The 19,188-nt window shown below is 39.9% G+C and overlaps 2 protein-coding genes across 3 annotated transcripts; one reads left to right on the top strand and one right to left on the bottom strand.

Moving 5' to 3' along the window:
• The first annotated feature begins 87 nt into the window (after nucleotides 1–87).
• On the top strand, nucleotides 88–18,721 carry ppih (peptidylprolyl isomerase H (cyclophilin H)). Of its 2 annotated transcripts, none has more exons than XM_027021157.2 (9): nucleotides 88–292; nucleotides 13,001–13,065; nucleotides 13,292–13,315; nucleotides 13,706–13,750; nucleotides 14,642–14,684; nucleotides 15,992–16,084; nucleotides 16,423–16,510; nucleotides 16,825–16,865; nucleotides 18,182–18,721. In XM_027021157.2, exons 1-9 carry the CDS (start codon nucleotides 227–229, stop codon nucleotides 18,248–18,250), a joined length of 534 nt encoding a protein of 177 aa, XP_026876958.1. In that variant the 5' UTR covers nucleotides 88–226; the 3' UTR covers nucleotides 18,251–18,721. The 2 variants fall into 2 exon arrangements, with proteins under 2 accessions (XP_026876958.1, XP_026876959.1); XM_027021158.2 differs by lacking the exon at nucleotides 88–292 and adding an exon at nucleotides 12,743–12,867.
• On the bottom strand, nucleotides 6,697–12,521 carry si:dkeyp-100a1.6 (probable G-protein coupled receptor 160). Its single transcript, XM_027021156.2, has 3 exons — nucleotides 12,355–12,521; nucleotides 10,547–10,750; nucleotides 6,697–8,079 (listed from the first exon to the last, which is right to left on the bottom strand). The coding sequence occupies exon 3, from the start codon at nucleotides 8,042–8,044 to the stop codon at nucleotides 6,932–6,934; it is 1,113 nt and encodes a 370-aa protein (XP_026876957.2). The 5' UTR covers nucleotides 8,045–8,079; nucleotides 10,547–10,750; nucleotides 12,355–12,521; the 3' UTR covers nucleotides 6,697–6,931.
• Nucleotides 18,722–19,188: the final 467 nt, after the last annotated feature.

Raw genomic sequence — 19,188 nt, 5'->3', positions numbered from 1 at the left:
TATGGTAAAGATAAAAGAATTATAGTACACAAAATCTCATCACAAGTAATATGAACGACTTTGAAAGGCGAGCGTGTCCTTCCTGAGTACTCGTAGAAATGTCTACTTGCGCTTTCCGTCGTGGTCTTTTTTTGAATCGTTGGTTCCGCATGTTCTGCTCGTTGTACAATAGATAAACCTAGCAACTATATTTTGTTTTGTTTTTTTCTACGCCTGACTTTCTACAATGAACGTCCAACCTTCAAATCCCAATAACCCAATTGTGTTCTTTGATGTTACAATCGGGGGACAGGTAACTAACATCTTTTCACATTTACATAATCTCCAAGCTAGGTTGCTAACGCTAATCAAGAAGTTCGTGGTGTGATGTTCAAATACAGCGACGGGTCACCGGTGATAACGGCGTGCTTGTTTAGCCATCCTTACCGTTGGAGTCTGCGAATTAATACTATGGGTTCCCTTTGATGTGACGCTATTCTCATGATATAACGTCTTCGTGACAAACCTTTAGCCTCCTCCGCGCAAACACGTCGTAAGCCTTGCCTGGTAGCTACCCAACTCGCAAGAGGTACCCATGTCTGTGGTCACAAATAAAATGTATTAGGTTGACACGACGGGGTGGAGTCGAGCACATTGTGGTTTGACACAATGACAGTGTGATTTGTAATTTGACAGTGTGACACATTTTTCCCTCTAAGATTCTTAATGACTCAAAAATTGAGCTAGTATTCCGTTATTCTCAGAAAAGCCTGCCGCATGTAATTTAACATGTTCACGTATCACATTGTGCACTCCCTGCTAAATAGTATTAGCTAAATCTCCGTGATTATTTTGTGTGCCTAATCTATATGATTATCTAACCTAATCATTGGTTGGATGACTACAGTGTTACATAGATTTATTTTACATAACTGCATAAAACTGTAAAACAAGCTCTTGCTGTCAGCGTCATGAAAAATCATCAGAAATGTGGGAATTTACAACTGCGTGTTACTAAAGTAGCTTTTTACACGCTGACAATAATGCTGTTTGAACGAAATGACCCATCTCTTTTATTGTGTAGTCAGATGGCCTATTGTTGCCCAAAATGTGTGTGTCTGTGTGCTAAGTAGGTCTGCAATGATACGGGAGTACATGGCGTGTCTTGTTACTCTGCAGGTGAATGCTTAAGTTCATTTAAAGTAGCACAGTAAAATACATAATTCATGTTAGCCTAACGTAACCGACATTATCTACTCAGTTTTGATGGGTAAATACAAACAGGCCTCTTATTCAGAATGTTTAGTTCAGCATCATAACTGAAATTAGTACAGCAGAATCCCTTACTGTCTTCAGACGGTGACTGAAAAGCCATCTCTTCGAAAGGCATCTTAATTAAACCTAATCAGGAACTTGTAAAGATCTTATATTTGCACTTTTCATTTGTCTCACTGAAGAGTCGTAGAACATCTCTCCACACACTTGTCATCCATGTGAACTGATGCTTTTCAGTTTCCTTTAATATATGGACCCTTCATTACAGTCTGACCAGTTCAATATTTCTGTTTAAATGCCAATTATTATACCAATATGTAAAGTCAAGTTCAAAGTCCATGAAGTGCAGACTTTCACTAAACAGGCAAACTCTGTGGAGTCGAGTTCAAGATGGCAATCTTTCAGTCCCCACCACCAGTTAACAGAATACAAACTCCATAGAACCACAGAGGAGGAGATGATCATTGTGCGACAGAAGACAGGCCATCTTGGTGGAGCTGTAAAAACCTGTGTTTGCTTCCCTGAACAGCAACGCAGTCCAGCTGGAGCACTGGACACTGGATTAGGAGCAGTGGTAGCTCAGTGGTTAAGGTACTTGACTTGTAATTGGAAGGTTTCTGGTTCAAGCCTACTGCCAAGTTGCCACTGTTGGACCCTTGAGCAAGGCCCTTAATCCTCAATTGCTCAAGTTGTACTCAGTCACAAATACACCTTTTTTTTTGGATAAAGTGTCAGCTAAATGGCATAAAATGTAAATGTAACACTGGGCCAACAAGATAATGTAGAACAATTATTTTGAGATGTATAACCTTATATTGAGATGTTTAACCTTATAATTCACTAGGCTTCAAGCACCAAATTATTTTCAAACAAGGTAGTGACAACTGAGTCGTGTTGCGGTCTGAAGTAATACAGGAAAGAACAAAACAATTCTGTAATTTAGCACTAGTTAACATTACAGCTATGAGCCTCATTAGCTTAGCATAGTATTATAACCTACCACTTAACAACTAATATCAGCAAACAAATTCTCATCAAGGATTGTTTAAATTATGAACAGATTAATATTAAACATGGATTTACTACCAGAAACACTGAAACAAGTAGCAAACCTTCAAAACCAGAAAGCATCATAGGCCAATAAACATATAACTTTAGTGACATATGCTGGTATTTTGCAAGTATATATTTAACTACACAAACATCAGTTACACATGTATGCACAACTCAAAAGTCTGTAACGCTAAAAGAGCTGTAACCTGCTCATATGTAGCTCTCCCATTTAAGTTCAGCTACTTGCACACCAACCACCTACTCCGTCAGGGCATGATCTGTAGGTTACATTTTTCTTAAAGAAACATTTGTTCTGATTTTCTATAGATATCGCAATAGTCAAGTATTTGTCACAGGCATAGAACGTGCAGAGAAAAGAAGGAAGCAAACACGAGTTTCCAACTGAAGAGTTCGAAACTAAATGTAAACATGCACCAACAGGACCAAAAAAAATAAAAAATCCAATGTAACTTCAATGACTGACATCAGTCATACAAATAGAATCATCTTATAAAGGAAAGAACAAAATTACATAGTAACACACATTTGGTGCAATAACTGAAGAAAACATGCACCACCTGAGTGGGACGTGGCAATAAACCAAAACGGAGAACATGTGCAGAAAACGAAACATAAATGCCACGTAGAATGCCAACATCACCTGATGGAGGCTGCCGGTGAGGGGGCACTGTCACAGAATTCTGTTGGCCACGATAATCGTGTAGTGAAAATTTTATATCGTGACATCTTTACTATTCAGTTTGTGTTGGAATGTGAAGTCTTAAATGAAAAAAGTATGTTTGTGTTTTTAATCAGAATTTTGATGCATATATAGTTGCTGGAAAGAATGTTGGTTATTGGTGGTCCATCAATACATTTCCAGAGGGTCAAGCAATAGGAATTCAATGAGAGATGATTTTCAAATGACAGTAATTGACCGGTTATATCTTAACTCTAAATGTGTGAGCAAAAAATATAAATAAATGGAAATAGTTGGTTATGATGTAAGTAACATTTCCACTAATGAGGAGGACATTGAATTTATTGCCCATGCCATTTTCTAGATTGTTTAATAAAAGTTGGTAATTATGCATAATGACAGTTTTTCCAAATAAATTGTAGCATTTATATATATATATATATATATATATATATATATATATATATATATATATATATAAAATTATAAATAAATAAAATGGTTTTTATTTATATATATATTTATTTTTGATCGCCCGCTGTGCCAATCGACTTACAAAAAAGCTGTTAACAATATCACTTTGGTGGTGGTAGTCTCCATCACTGTCCATGGTTCACTAAAAGCTGCTTGGCGGTGTGCATGCTGTCATGATATGAAGGCTTGTATGAAATTCTGTTGGTTTCGTGTGGTAGAGTGGCTGTCATGGATTTTGCAACCTGTCCCACTGTCTCCATATTCTGCTGAAGTGCGCACACATGATGACGTGATTATCTGTAAGAAGGATTTGCATTTTTCTTAAGAAAGTAGCTGTTTTTGCCCAATTTAAATGTATGATTATGCTACAACTAACCTTCGGACTTGTGGACAAACCATCATCCATGTTTTATGTTCACAAGTATGTGCCAGTTATTGGTACACAGCCATATGTGTTTATATTGATAACTCTAACCCTCTCTATCCTGCTTCCTTGTAGCATTGCTAAGACTGGACTAGCATCTTAATTTTGTCCTGTTTCCCTGGAATATAATATTAGATTATTCCAGAGATATTATTACACAAACAATGTTTTAGCCTTTGTAGACCTGTCAGGCTGTCTGGAGAGTTTTTATTTTGTTTCTAACTCTCAGATACAGTATATAGCAAAACCTGAGAACACCATTCATTTTAATTTAAACAACAGGATATCATTTCATTATGTATAATTAAAGCAGTTAGGTTAGACACACCACACTGAAATTACAGACGGTGAAACAAATGTGAGTCTAGAGTCGAGTGTCCAAACACTTCCCCATATGTCAACTGAAGGCATCCTTCATGGCTAACACCCAAGAAGAAAGTCATTACTAACAAATCACAACAAAACTGCAAGACGGAGGTTTGCCAAACGTCATGAAAAGAAGTCACATGAATGTTGTTTGTTTTGCCCAAACAACAGCAAAGTCCAGCAGGATCACCATTACATCAAACAGAGGTTAAAAACCAGACAGAACACCACTATCCTCTGTGTGGATCGACTGTGAGAATACTCAATAGACATAATAGCAACCTCTAAGGCACGAAACTCTTATTTCCTCAAAGGCCACAAACACAACAAATGTTCTCTTCTCAGCAACAAGCATGTTGCCACCATATCCCCATAATTCCCTGTTTTTGGGATGCTTGTGGAACAGAAACTTAAAGCATCTTATCTGTATGTATGATTATGCTAAATTGGCTCCAGGCCACTGCAGTCCAAGCACTGCTGTGTAGGCCACCTGCAACTTGGTGATTGTGGATCCCAAAAGGGAAAGCCAGTGGGATATCTACCTGCTGTGCACATTTCAGCTTCGAGCTGATTGAGGAAGGAGAGCTAGCTAATCCAGATGAGACAATATACTGAGTTCATGAAAAGAAAGTAAGCGGTGAAGCACGACTAACCTTCAGACTTGTGGGCAAACCCGTCATCCATATTTTATCTTCCACAGTATGTGTGGATTAATGGTACCAAGTCCTTTGTGCTGTAATTTGATGTATGTGTTTGTGTTTATATTGATGTTTAGGCTATCATTAAAACATTTTCAGTCTACATTTTTGTAATTAACAAATTTAGAGTACTTGATGCTTGTTAAGGGTGCTTTATTCCCCCCCCCCCCCACTTATGGTGCACTTTGGCGTGGTTGACACCTGTTTTCATCTGCTTATAATGGGATCCTATCATTTGATCCCATGTGACACAGATTCCCACCTCAGGACTTCAGCAACCTGTGACCCTCTCATGGTGTCACTGGTTTGAGTCCTCCACAGAGGATTAAATGGCAGGGAATTTCCCACCTGCTCTAGATCTGACAAAGCCCTTCAGACAAGTATCGAAATGTCTTCAAATTTTAGTGCGTCTTACTGGAGGACTGAGCTCAAAATCTGAATTGTGCTTAGTCGCACTACATAACACTTTTTGGAACCAGTCAAAAAGCACACTAATAGTGCTGCTGCTTCCAAGTGCACTTTGAAGTATATTACAGAAATGACAGCAATCCTCCTGTATCTACCACCATTGTCTCCCTATACTGAGAGCAACAAAGCCTCGAACACTATTAGGTTCAGTAATACGATATGCATCATTTGTAACCCTTTGTTTTTGCTCCTTAAAGTTGGTGTCATGGGTTTCCCTCCAGTCCGTTTCAAGCTCTTTGTCTTGGGTTACTGCCACTCTCTCGGTTTCACCATGCTATTGTTCTAGGAGCTTGTCGGGCGACTGGGGACCAGGGGTGTGTCACCTTAGTGACTGGTGCTGCTTTCTATAAAAGTCTGCTCTTGTGTTCTGTGCATGTTGGGAATTGTCTGCTGGTGCTGTGAGGAGAAGCATGCCTCGTTGTCTCTTCACTGTTATTTTAGAAGAAGCAGCCTGGAAATTTACAGCATTTAGCTCACGCTTTTATCCATTGTGAGTTACAGTTGTGACTATATACAGCTTTGGCAACTGAGGGTTAAGGGCCTTGCTCAGGGGCCCAACAGTGGCAATTTGGTGGTGGTGGTGGTGGTGGTGCTACCACTGCCCCCTGTAACTATATGTAGTCGTCAATCACCTTCTGTTTGTCTCCTTCTGTAATTAGGCCTATGTCATGATTTACTGCTGAAATTTGTGCAGAACTCAGACCATTGGGGTTTTGCTTGTGGAATGAGCTCACCATTGCTTGGTGAATGTGGTTCGTCATTGGATGTGGCGAGTGATTGATACTGAAATTAAATCCAGATGATCATTAAACTGCTTAAAATGATCATATTATAAAATTGTTGTCCTGTAATCTTAAATAATCTTCTTATTAGGCATTCTATAACTTGCATTTATGAACTATAACAAATGATTCTGCTAAGCTATATCACCTCTGTGGAATACAGAGAATGAAGGGTCAAAATCTTGACAAAGACCAATGCCCATTTTAAAGGATGTCTTGTTTTGCATGTCTGCTGCGTGATAATGGAGATGGAGCACCTTAGCTAGCCTGGAGATTTTTTTTGAATCACAATTTGTTTGAACACACTGACTGGCCCCAAGTTGCTCTGAGCAGACCTCCTGGGTCATTAATCATTAAGCTCTGCCCCTGCGCTGCACAAACCTTCCATGTTGCTTTATCCTTTTGTTTACTCAACATACAAAAGGTGGTACTCATGCAAAAGGTGGTATTGATGCAAAAGGTGATAATTGGTCATCATACGGGCTTAAATCTAATGTTTATTTAAAATGATATTTACACTCTATTATACAAACATTGAAGCTTTGAAAGGCGTTGCCATGCATGCAGGCTTATTTCCTATGTACCAAAAGATGGGTCAGGTTTGATTTTGTTTTTTAATGTCTGGGCCCTATGCAAACAGCACAATGTTCCAGTTTCACTAAGAGGCTAGTCTTCACATGGTACCTATACAATTCTGATTTAAAACCCTACCCTACATCTCCAGAATCGCCATATCAGCTGTCTCGGGTGAACTTAATTTGTCATGGGGCGTCTCGCTGGCCATCTGCCACCTGTACCCTTTACTCAAAAGCCAGTAGATGCTCCATTCACAGATGTCATCTGATGATTTGTAGGGAGGCGTGTTGTCGGTACTGCTGTACCAGATGACCATGCCCTCTAGCAGGCTGTTGGCACAGGCCGACCAGAGAAGGTTGACGGTGGCGTAGGCGGGCACAGTGAACCCCAGGGTGTCGCAGGCCATGGACATGAGAAGGTAGGGGGTCCAGTTAAGGGCGAAGCACAGAGTCAGGCTGACAAAGAGAGGAGGCTGCTGATCCACCTTGACTGCCGCCACGGGGGCTTCCTTGATCGGCCCTACTTCGAGGGTCTCCAACTTGGCCGACAAGGCCTGGTTGCTCCTTGGGACCAATATCCAGGCCCTCTGGCTGGAGAGTTTGCTGGCTTGGTCAACCCAGTGAGGTAGTCCCCGGTAGTAGAGCAGCAGGATGAAGCCCACGGCAAGCGACAGGTTGAGACTGAAGAAGCTCACCACTATTGATGCCTGCACAGGACACACGAGAGCCTTCGCTCCCTCCTTGTAGTCCACCATCAGCAGCTCCGTGTCAGTGTAACAGTAGGAGTAGGAGCAGGCCAGCACCCACAACATGAGCACCACCCCACAGTGCCCTGCAGCCCTGGCAACAGAGCATTGGCTGGCCTCGGGGTGCCGACGGGCGGCGTAGTCGATGGCGCCGGCCGCCAGGACCGGCAAGGGCAGGACGGAGTAGACGGCGGAGCCGTGAGACAGGGTGAAGCACACGGACACGTGGGTGCCGAGGTTCTCCCGGAACCACCAGGCCCAGGAGATGCTGCACACCAGCAGCAGGTCCACCACATACATGGAGATGCTGTAGATGCCCAGCATAGATTTGGTGATGCTGCGAAGCCAGAATGACAGGACTAGTGTGTTGAGGGCCACCTTGGAGAGTAGCAGGAAGAAGTACTGCGGCGTCTGGTCCACCACGCACTCACTGCTGTCCTCCTGCTGCAGTATTGCCAACATGCCCTCTGACGGGGCCGTCTCCGAAAAGTGAGGAACCAACATATTTCTGCCAGTTCTCTTCACTGAGCTGCTATTCTCTGGTGTGACAAACAAACAAAACAAAAAAACGGATGAAAAACAATAATTTGTATATTCGCATAACATTTCCAAGTCTCACCACAATCAACAGATCTGTCGGAAGGGTTGAGTTTTAATTTTACACAACACTGTCTGTGCTAACCATGCAAAATGGTTAAAGGATGTTAAGTGTGAGTTAGAATTTATAGATAAAGAGTTGGACTTGTATATAAAGGCAAATTCACTATTTTTATTTATTTTATTTTTTTTAGGCCATCATCTACATAATACTGTAGATCAGTTAGAAGTGGGCAAGTCACCAAACTTGTGTGCATCAAAATTCTTGGCTGTGAGCCAGGCTGTGGACTCTTACTAATGATTTTGGTATGTTGCTAAAGAAACGTATACATAAAAATATAGTTTAATAGAAATGAAATGCTCCCAAACCCCCTGAACTGCTGCCTGCGCAGAACTGTGTAGGTGTATTAGTTTGACAGTGACATAAAAATTGATGGTGACATTGCCATGGAAATGTATACAATCTGGTGTGAGCAACAGAGAAGACAGGATTTTTCATTCATCTGACTCTGAACAAGAGCGTCTCCCACTGGAATATTGCACCACTGTAAAACATGTAAATGATAAAAAGTGTATCCAAAATGCTAGCTGGTTTTGCTCAGGTTTGTTCAGTTTTAAAGAGACTTAATTATGTACAGTAAACAATTATGTCCATTTTATGTAAAAGGCTGCCTGATGGGAGAGGAGGTTCACAAGGGCTTTTAACAAATTTCGATAAAGCAATGTAGATGATGTCCATGATTTAATATGTATCTCTGATCGGTGTCATTTTTTTAAAATCAGAAACACAAGCAATGTGCCACGACCATCGTGTTAATTTGCCCAGTTAATCCCTCCCAACTCAAATCCACTAGAAGGAAACATAAAAAAAAAAAAGTATTTTAAAAAGAGTAGCATAATCCTCCATCTGCCAGTTCATAAACACAAGTTAAATAAATTATATCAAATTTATATAAGAAAATGGAGGAAAACGTGAAAATCCGAATCATGGCAAAAACACCATTATACATTATTGGGTAGTCATCAATGAAATCTCCCCAAAAAATGTAAAAACTCTTTCTTGCAGGAAGGTGTAAGCCCGCATGGCAGCAGTGCATATAATCAGTTAGTACACGGACATGCAGTGCAAAACATAAGATGCACTAAACCCCGAGTTCATTTACAGCAGGTGGACATTTGAAGCCCTCTCTTTTACTTTTGCCACAGTAAACAAACATTCTGTGGAACAAGATCCTGAAGCTTTAACTTGCTCTAAAGAATTTCCACCGAATTTGTCTTCCTAACTTTGTACTGCAGGAATCTAAAATACATATATTGAGAGCGTAGCAATTATTTGACAAAGGAGATCACACAAAAAAAGATTGTAAACCAAGTATAGATTTCTAAATTAAAAATGGATAAGGGAATGTATAATTAAAAAAAAGCAAGGCTCCTTTTTCCATAAACAACATAGGTGAAATCCAGAGATAATGTAATGATGGTAATAAATCGACATTTACAATGAAATATGGGCTGGCGGTGGATTTTAAAAATGGAGTAACCTTTCACTTGCAAAATATGTGTGTCTTAAAGCCACCGTTGTTTTGTTTGCTGACAATACATTACATTACTAAGTATCCCATTCAAGGGCAAAGTCACTAACTCCCACTAATACAGTGTTTAATATATTAATTTAAATACATTCATTTAAGGTATTTAATGTGTTTAATTGTATGTGGAAAGGCTTGACTTCTGGGAGAAATCATTTAGGTTAACAGAACCATGACTGTTGAATGAGTTCACCTTTGTAAGAAAGATCTGCTTTTTTCCTCTCGCTATCTAATCAATCACATGGGGGTTCATTATTGACAAACATTGCAGCCAGCCAAACACCATTGCACTGTAGTTCACAGTACATTATTTTTTTAGGGTGATACCAGTTTTGCTGGACTGTCTGGGGCCTAAGACAAGTCAGTAGATTTCTGAGATTAAAACACCTTTATTTGTAGATCATATCACATATCACTCATCACTGTGGAGTAGAAGAATGCCTTTTCCTGTACAGCATTTCCGTATTTTTGTACATCATTCTAAATAACCCCACTGGCCAATGACGGACCTTGTGTTTTTCATAACAAAAACATGAAAACATTTTAGCACAGCAAAATGTGCTAAATTTTAGCACAGTTGTTGTGGTGGTGGTTTTTTTGTGAACGAAAGAACCAGACTACTCTCTTTGATGATGAAGAGAGCTCTATTGGTTTTCTAAACAGGTTCTTTTTGTTTCTTCTAGAGAACCTCAGCTCCTTTTTTTGTTAAAAAAATTCTTAAGCAAATGGATTCAAGAAAAACTAAAACTTAGATAAATAGCAAGCTTTAGGCATAAACAAGTAAGGACATGTCTAATGAACATGTTGAAGCAGATGATACCTGAATCGTGGTCGTTTTCCTGTGTTCGTTGCACTGGTGCGCCGCTTGGTACCCCATCAATATCGAACCGTATTCATGGCTGAGATGAATGCGACTTGGCTGTTCATGCAGGAATGAGAATGGCATCGAGGAAAGCACACAGGTGTGTGTGTGTGTAAACTGCCTCCTCCACACCCCCTGCTCCACACCCATTCCACCTGTAATCTGAAACAAACAACCTCTCACCACACCCATCGTTAACTGCACGTTGTCCCCTGGTGAAGCAGCCCTGCTCATACGTTGCTGGACAGTGCCGCGTGTTTAGCTCTGCTCTCTGGAAGAAAAGAAACATTTCCCTTAAGGAATTGTTCATTCACGAAGCCGCACTCCCGGACGTTGCTAAGCTTGCGTGACTGTACTGTTGACGCATGTACAGTTTAATAAATCTAATATGTGACAGCTTGAAAACGTGCCTTTAACAAACATGGGGTCCATTTGAGCTTGCAGATGGATCAATTTAACTGTGGAAGTTTAAGTGCAAAAATGTCAGCCACCACTCCTTTTTGAAACTAGGGGCGTGATAATCATCTGGTTGTCTGGATTGCCAGCACCTGACGACTGCTTCGGGGGTCAACCTCTAAAAGCTTGATAACTGGTGAGCGTAAAGTTGAGGCTGCAGCCCAAACCTGCCACTTACTCCTCCCTTTGTGCATGGACCTGGTACTCATGGATCTGCTCTGTGGAACTTTGAGTAAGCTGGGACAGCGGAGTGCTTGGGCCAAATAGCCCAATTACTGCTACATACACAAAATCTTGTAAGATTTTCTTTAGTTTATTCATTTTTATTCCTTGTTCAGTTAACCGTTAAAACACATTAATTGTTTTAAGGCTTGTTCAGTTGAATGTTTCAACAATGAACAAAATAATTGTGTTATGGCTTTGATCAGTTAAACATTTAGACAATAAAAATGAAAACCACTAGCAAGCATACACACAAAAATGCTAGTATTAATTGTCATAGTAACAGGGTTTGTTGACCAACGCCATGAGTGCAAACACACACAGATCTTCACCTGTTGCGATTATTGCATGTACAATGTTTCCCTTTCATATGTGTAAAGGTTGGTTCACCTGTCTATAACGTCAGATTTTTGAAACTTGCAATTGCACCAGATTTATGATGGATAGCAAGAAAGAAAAAGAACTAACAAACAAACAAACTTTCTCAAGATAACCTGTGGTGTTGCAGCAGTAGAAACATAAAGTTGTAAACATCACAAATATGTTTGATATCTAATAAAAGGCTGTCAACTGTCTCTATAGTCCATTCATACCTTTGCCTTGCACAGTAGACACAAAAAAACACTTTACACAGTCAATCAGCTGTATAGCTCTAGGCACGTATTCTGTAGCATGTTTTTACCTTTTGCCCTGTGTTTCTTTCTTTTATCTTATATCTTATGTGTGCAAAAATGCTGCCATAAAAGACAAGCTCCTCTTAAACACTTATTGCGAGACTTCTACACACAAACACACACACACACACACACTGGTTTAGGTGGTGGGAGGTTTGTTCATGTAAGAATGGCCCTTTTAGTTTTTTGTTTTATTCCTGGCAACACACTGACACTTCTTCATTTCTTTATATCATGAAGAGCTTGACTTTATATTATGGGCTGTACCAAGTCACAAGCTCCAGATAAATACTCTACTTCAACCAGTACAGACCTCTAGCTGGTTGCCTTATTGAGTTCTGTTTAGTCTACCAGCATGCACCTCTATTCTGTGGCTTGGTATTGGTATAAATGAAGTCAGGTACTATGACTTACCTACATATGTCCACGTATGGGTTTTTAAAGTTGAGACTTTGGTTCATTCAGCATATCCATTCGCATCCCAGTCTTTTTTCTTTGTAATTTCTATGGAAACATCAAAGATCTGAGGCCCCCTCGGCTGTGCCACTGACCACAGTATGCAGTAGAATGCTCTTGGTACAGTGATGGATGATTCCATTGATGCAGCCAGACAAACGGGTTCTTTTAGAGGGCTTGGGTGTACGCCCCCCCCCCAGCCCACGCAGGGCAGGGATAGCTCGAGCTTGCACGCCCCATTTCTGCCAACCTGGGCACTGTGGGTTGACTCGGGGGCCGATCTTGACCTCCCACTTCCCTACACTGGAAGCACAATACACAATACCAGCTTTGGTCCTTCCTTTGGTCCAACAATGGGGCTCGATTGAGTCTTGGGTCTGATTTCAACTTGGACACTATTCACTTATAAATCAATGACTATCCTGAAGTTTTTATTGATAATGAATAAGGCTAATAGTTATGGATATAGAGGTGTGTGTGTGTGTGTGTGTGTGTGTGTGTTTTATTAATACATTTTTATCTTATTTATCTATTTAATTATTTATTGCTGCTGTAGTCACATGTTTGAGATCCAAATATTAAAACTATATATTTTCCTCTACAGGAAGTTGGAAGAATGAAGATTGAGCTCTTTGCTGATGTCGTTCCTAAGACAGCAGAGAACTTTCGGTAGGATGAAAGTTTAATCCTGTTCATTTTTTTTCAAGATAACCCTCTAGTCAAGCTGTGGTTTGGATGGAATAATAACTGAATATATTTACCTAGTGTAGAAATGATTGAAACTAAATCGGGTTATGTGAATGGCATGTAGCAGCCACTGCAGTGTGCGGTACCTGTCTGTGCCGTCTCTGTGCTGTGCCTCCAGCAGTGACACACCTTTTGTATTGTCTTGCAGGCAGTTCTGCACTGGGGAGTTCAGGTAACCTGGAGTGAGGAATTGAAACCTTGTCTCATGAGGCTCCTATTTACAGCAACCACTCTGTACTGGAGCTTTCAAAACGCTCATCTTTGTCAGCCCACTTGATGTCAAATCTCATGCTTGGCTAGTAACACTTTTACTTAATCTTTAAGTGGTTTAAAAATAATGAAAAATACAGTCATCATTGACTCACAACCTGTGAGACCATTTCCTCTGAGGTGTACCATACAGGATGAGGAATAGCTTCTACAGTATGCTTTCATATGCAAAGCAAAGCTTCTGAATCTAGCAAAATTCAGTCCTAGAGGAACAGTATTGGACAGTATTTAATGGCTGTTGTGATGTCAATCTTCCTTCATTTGCACTGATGTCATGCAAATCCTTTCCCAGGAAAGATGGAGTTCCAATCGGATACAAAGGATGCACGTTCCATAGGTAAGGCCGTGGTTTTCTGTTGTCTGTCCAGAGTACATCTGTGTATGGGAAAGTGTATGTCTGTTGGCAGCCCTCAGACTCTTCCAGAAGGGAACTGTTTTGTTCAGGGTTTCACAAATAACTTCAGTCTGAAGCCCTGTGTTGTTGTTTAATACTGATAATGTGATGCTGCTCTTACGCTAGTTACAATGCTACTCCATTGCTCCACTTCAGCACTGTTGGAAGAAAGTGCAGAGGAATGACTTCACCACTTAAACAGCATGTCATGTTAGGAGGCGTTCGTGTTGCTGTGAATGTTAGCTCTGGGGCATAGAGATCATAATATCAGCATTTAATCTACTATAAGAAGTTGTATGTAGGGCTGTAATGTACACAGCCTGCCTCAGATATGAAGTCACTACTGTGTTTGATACCAGTGTTTGAAAACCGTTTCTTTGTGAATGGTGACCTACCTAATTGTAGCAAAAATGAAGTGCTTACATTTAGTAGACACTCTTATACAGCAGTGCTTTGTTGTCTTGATATTAAACATACATATTAAATATAGCCCACCAAATTTGCTTCTTGAAACTGCTTCCTCAAACATCTTTGCACTTCCTTAAAAATGTGGGGACAAAGACTAATTTGAAATGTTATCAGACAATGAGCTTTCCTCCCCCTAAAAAACAACCTTTAAAAGTTTATCTTATCAAACGTAAAAAAATAATTTGATTATAGAAATGCTGTTTTGTGATTGTAGTGGCACCTAAGCACCATGTGGGAGGAAAACCACATCTTCTGTGGTGTTTGTTTTTCTCCGTTTTTTTTTTGTTTGTTTGTTTGTTTGTTTGTTTTTTAAACAGTTGAACTGTGAAATCCCCGAAATAATTTTCTTCTACCTTTTTTACCCAGAGTGATTAAGGACTTCATGATTCAAGGAGGCGATTTTGTAAATGTAAGTCTGGGTGGCAAATCTGCTGAAAGGAGTTTGTATATGTGTGGAGGTGGGGGGTTTCATGTAAATGTGGATCCCAAACTTGGGATTTTGCATAGACTCTGGTGTATTTGCACATACACACAACACACACACACACAACACACACACACATATATAAAATGCCAAAAATCCACAAACATGGTGACGGATCGTCAATGCTTTGTGCATACTGGCATAATTAATTCCACTAAATATCTGGAGACTTTAGTCCAATATACGTCTCCCTCTGCCCAAAGGGTGAAATCTGGCCAGGTGTGGACTTTTCAGCAAGATAATAACCCCAAACACACATCAAAGTCTACCCAGAAATGGTTGTAGGAACACAAAATCAAAGTTTTGCAATGGCCCTCTCAGTCTTTGAACACAACTGAAATCCTGTGATGTGAATTGGAAGAGGGCAGTCCACATGTGAAGACCCAGGAAGGAACTGGAAATGTTGTTCACAGACAAGATCCCTTAGCAAGTGTTCATCAACCTTGTTAAGAATTGCAGAGTGGGGTCTTGCCAGGTGTCACTTCACCAAATATTAATAATGTGTGTCTGAATAATTTTAAAACCTATGGATCAATGAGATTTGTTAGTGTTGCTAAACTGTGTAAAGAATGTATCTTACCCATTTGTTTAAGCCTAAAATATAAAATGTTTATACCCTTTTCATAAAGGGTATCAGTTTCATAAAGGGACATCCTCATGATACTGCCACAGTCCAAACAGCACCTAAGCAAAAATTTATTCAGAACATTAAAAGCTGTTATACAGTTATCTTGATGACATGCCAAATATTTGAGCCCTTGCTCAAGAACGTGGCCAATTTTCACAGCCAGCCATGGACTAAGTGTGCTAACTGAACAATGACCTTTTGATCTGTGAATACATATTATTAAAAGAACATAAATCACTAGAACAGCATTGGTTGCAGAACGTATTACTTGCAGGTTTATGGTGGAGAGAGAGATAATGTAATTTTTTCACTGTAAAATGTATAAAGCATGTAGATAAAGGCATCTGGGTTTTCTTGAAAATGAATGATAAAATAAGGAATGAAAAAAAAATTGGACTAAAGAATGCAGCTTTTAAGACGTGATGAAATGAAGATTAAAAATACCAGTCTTTTTAAGTTATTTGCGATGACTATTAGAGCAGCAGTCATACAGTAGACTGTCTGCCCTCGCCCCCTAGTGGTCAAACTCGTCAGTTGCAACTTATTTAATTCATAAGGAGTGGAGTATGCATGTTAAATGTACAAAATCCATGTTTTGTTACAGTCAGATGGCACAGGAATTTGCAGTATCTACAGAGGACCATTTGCAGATGAGAACTTTAAACTCAAACACTCTGCCCCAGGCCTTCTCTCTATGGTAAGCCTGTCTCACACTACAACTTCTGTGTCTAGTCAGTGACACACAGATGTGTGCATGTGTGAAATGGAGGACAGTGATTGTGCTGGGATGCTAGTGGTGTTTTATCCTTGTACCCACCCCTCACACCCCATGCACATTTTGGAAGCTACATATTACTGGTCCACTGTTGCTCACTTCTCACTTCAGAGTGGGATGTCATGAGATGACATTTCATTGTAGTATCATCCAGCTGTAACCATTGTAATTAGAAATGACATTTTGCAGCCCTGAACTTGTACTTCTCATAAATATACACCTGTTAACACCAGCATTGGAAACTTTCCTTTTCTAAACAGGCAAATAGTGGCCCAGGGACGAATGGCTGCCAGTTTTTCATAACCTGCACAAAATGTGACTGGTTAGATGGGAAGCATGTGGTATTTGGTGAGTGATGGTAGCTACATGTGGCTATAATTTCCATGTCTCTTGGAGGATTAGTTGAACACCATTGCATATTGGGGAACTGGGGAAGCAGCATTCCTGAATTGTTTTCTTCTAATGAGCAAAGAAGCTGATGAGGTTGGAGTTTTGCTGTCACTCAAAGCTTTTATTGTAGGAATTCTCCATGCATTTCTCCATGGAAAGAAAGCATGAATCAAAACTAAATCCAAACCTAATTTTGTTGTTTGAATGATTAATCGGCAATTGTTGTACTTGATGTTTGATGTGTTTTTTGTTTTTTTTTACCTTCATTTCAGGGAAAGTGGTGGATGGTTTGCTTGTAATGAGAAAAATTGAGGTGAGCTGAATTTACTAGAGGGAGTCACAAAATAACAGCCACTGAAGCCTACAACACAAGGTCACCTCGACCAGTCACAGATGATGGTGATGATTTAGTATGCAGCAAGGAAGTCTGAACAAGTCCATTTGTATTGGGTTTTATCCAGTGCGTCCAGACCACTGTTTTGGCCATAAGGCTGTAGTTAAATAGTCTTGTAGTAACATATGAAATGAGTTCATTATAACTTTAAATGCCTTTCTGACCTCATTTTCAAAAGCTCATGTTGCCTTCTCAGCTGAATTTGTGAATGGAGACTGCATACAATGCAGTCTTTAAATCTCTGCAGTTTTTTGTTTGTTTGGTTCCTATATATTTATATACACTGCTTGGCCAAAAAAATAAGCAATCTCCTTAGATGTTTTCGCTGCTTGATGCATGCCAATAATTTCACCCTTCTGAAACAGATTAACATCTTTTCCACGACCATAGGATGTGTCTTTCGACATGGTTGTTTAACAAATGAGAACAAATTGTTTAACAGTTAGGGTTAAATAACTTGTTGCCAGCTGAAACATTAATCACCCATGCAGTAATTATCCAATGGAAGGCTCTTACCTATTTGCTTAGGTAAATCCAGGTGATTACCTTTTTTTTTTTTTTTTGGCCAGGCAGTGTACTTTATACTGAGTGGACCTTTTTCTGCATACTCTTTTGGTGCTTTTTAATGTGCTTTTTACCACCATGTAACGTGGCCTTTCTGTTAACATCTTGTAGTAAACCATCTGAAACCTAGTCAAGTATAAGCAAAGCCAAATATTTATTTGGATTTTTCAATCTCATATGCTTTCTCAGCACTGGTATTTGGTTCTGATGTTGAAGGACAGCACCACCAGTGCCCAGATGCTTAAAGCCACCTCTAGCATCAATCTTGTGTATGAACAAATTATGCAGCCATACACACAGCTGCACAAAACAATGTCTGCACAGCCAACTGCCCAATTACATTTGGTCTTCTAAAATGTGAGGAGTATGTATAAAATGGGATTATATTCCTTCACAGTCCTCTCAGTATGAATGCAAGGATGCATAGCCTTCGATTAAAGGTGACGGTCTGCTTTACTGATGTTTTTCATTTCAAATCTGAGATGTGCTGAAATGCAAAGCCTAAGCAACAAAAACTAACACAGATACTTAGGGACAGTATTCTATCTGTTGGTGGGTTTGTCCGTTTCCATCGGTTGCAGATTAATTTTTGGAACTATTTTTGAAAATTAACCATCTAAATCAATAGGCACTTTTGAGGTTAATTGTTGTCTTTAAATATCTGTTTGCAGAATGTGCCCACAGGACCCAACAACAAACCCAAGCTACCTATCGTCATTGCCCAGTGTGGAGAGATGTGAAGATTTTTTTTAATCACCATTATTTATTGTTGGTGGTACATATCTGCATGTAGGCAGACCTTTGTTAATATTGTCAGCTAAAAGAAATATAGAAGATCATATGATTTACTTTTTCAGAAATTTGGGTTGGGGGTGTGTTGTCCTTGATCTGGCTTTAAATGCTTGCCTTTGGTGTCTGTGATTTACAGTGACCATTGAACAACATCCCTGTGGGCTGTGTAGACTTTCTCACCAGATCACTAGCCATTTTTTGCCTTGAGCAACAAACTATAATTATTGAGGAATAACTGTTGTCTATTCCCTTCTGTAAATTCATAAATTAAATATGCATTTTGTGGATACTGGCATATATTTTTCCACAACGAGAATAATTTCATTGAACATTTTGGATCACTTTTAGATCCAATTGCTCAGTGTTTTACTGCTTTCAAGAACCCTTGAATAAATTTCAGGAAATGTTTTTGTAATAAATCATTTTATTCTTTCTTTTTTAACAAAGACTTTCATGATGTTTTGGTTTATATAAATTTCATATTTTGGTGCAATTTATCTCCTTTGACAGCCTAAGGAACTCAAATTTACCAACCAGAATAGTTCAAGGAGTGTAGCTTTAAGAAATACAGACTTCAGAAGGAACCCACTTAAGCTAAAGCCAAACTGACCCTTTGCTTTAGGCCTGTCATTTAATGCCTGTTCCTTACTGTTGCAGTTTTTGCTCTCTCTGCTCGTTACCCTAGCCCCACGTCCCAACCTACCCACCCCCCAACCCCCCACCCCCGCCTTGGATCCTGTCCCCTGGACACAAAAGAGTCCTTTCAAACTGAAGTGCAGGAAGAGTTTTGGGCTCAGTGGGAGGTTTCTGGGGTCAGTGTTAAAGCCCGCCTTTGTGTGCGACAACAGGGCTCAGCCATTAACGACAAGCTCTTCACACGTCGCCC

Source organism: Electrophorus electricus, chromosome 18 (genome assembly GCF_013358815.1).
Source record: "Electrophorus electricus isolate fEleEle1 chromosome 18, fEleEle1.pri, whole genome shotgun sequence".
NCBI classification, from domain to species: domain Eukaryota; kingdom Metazoa; phylum Chordata; class Actinopteri; order Gymnotiformes; family Gymnotidae; genus Electrophorus; species Electrophorus electricus.
The sequence above is the reverse complement of the archived record's forward strand: the minus strand, read 5'-3'. Positions and strand labels throughout refer to the sequence as shown.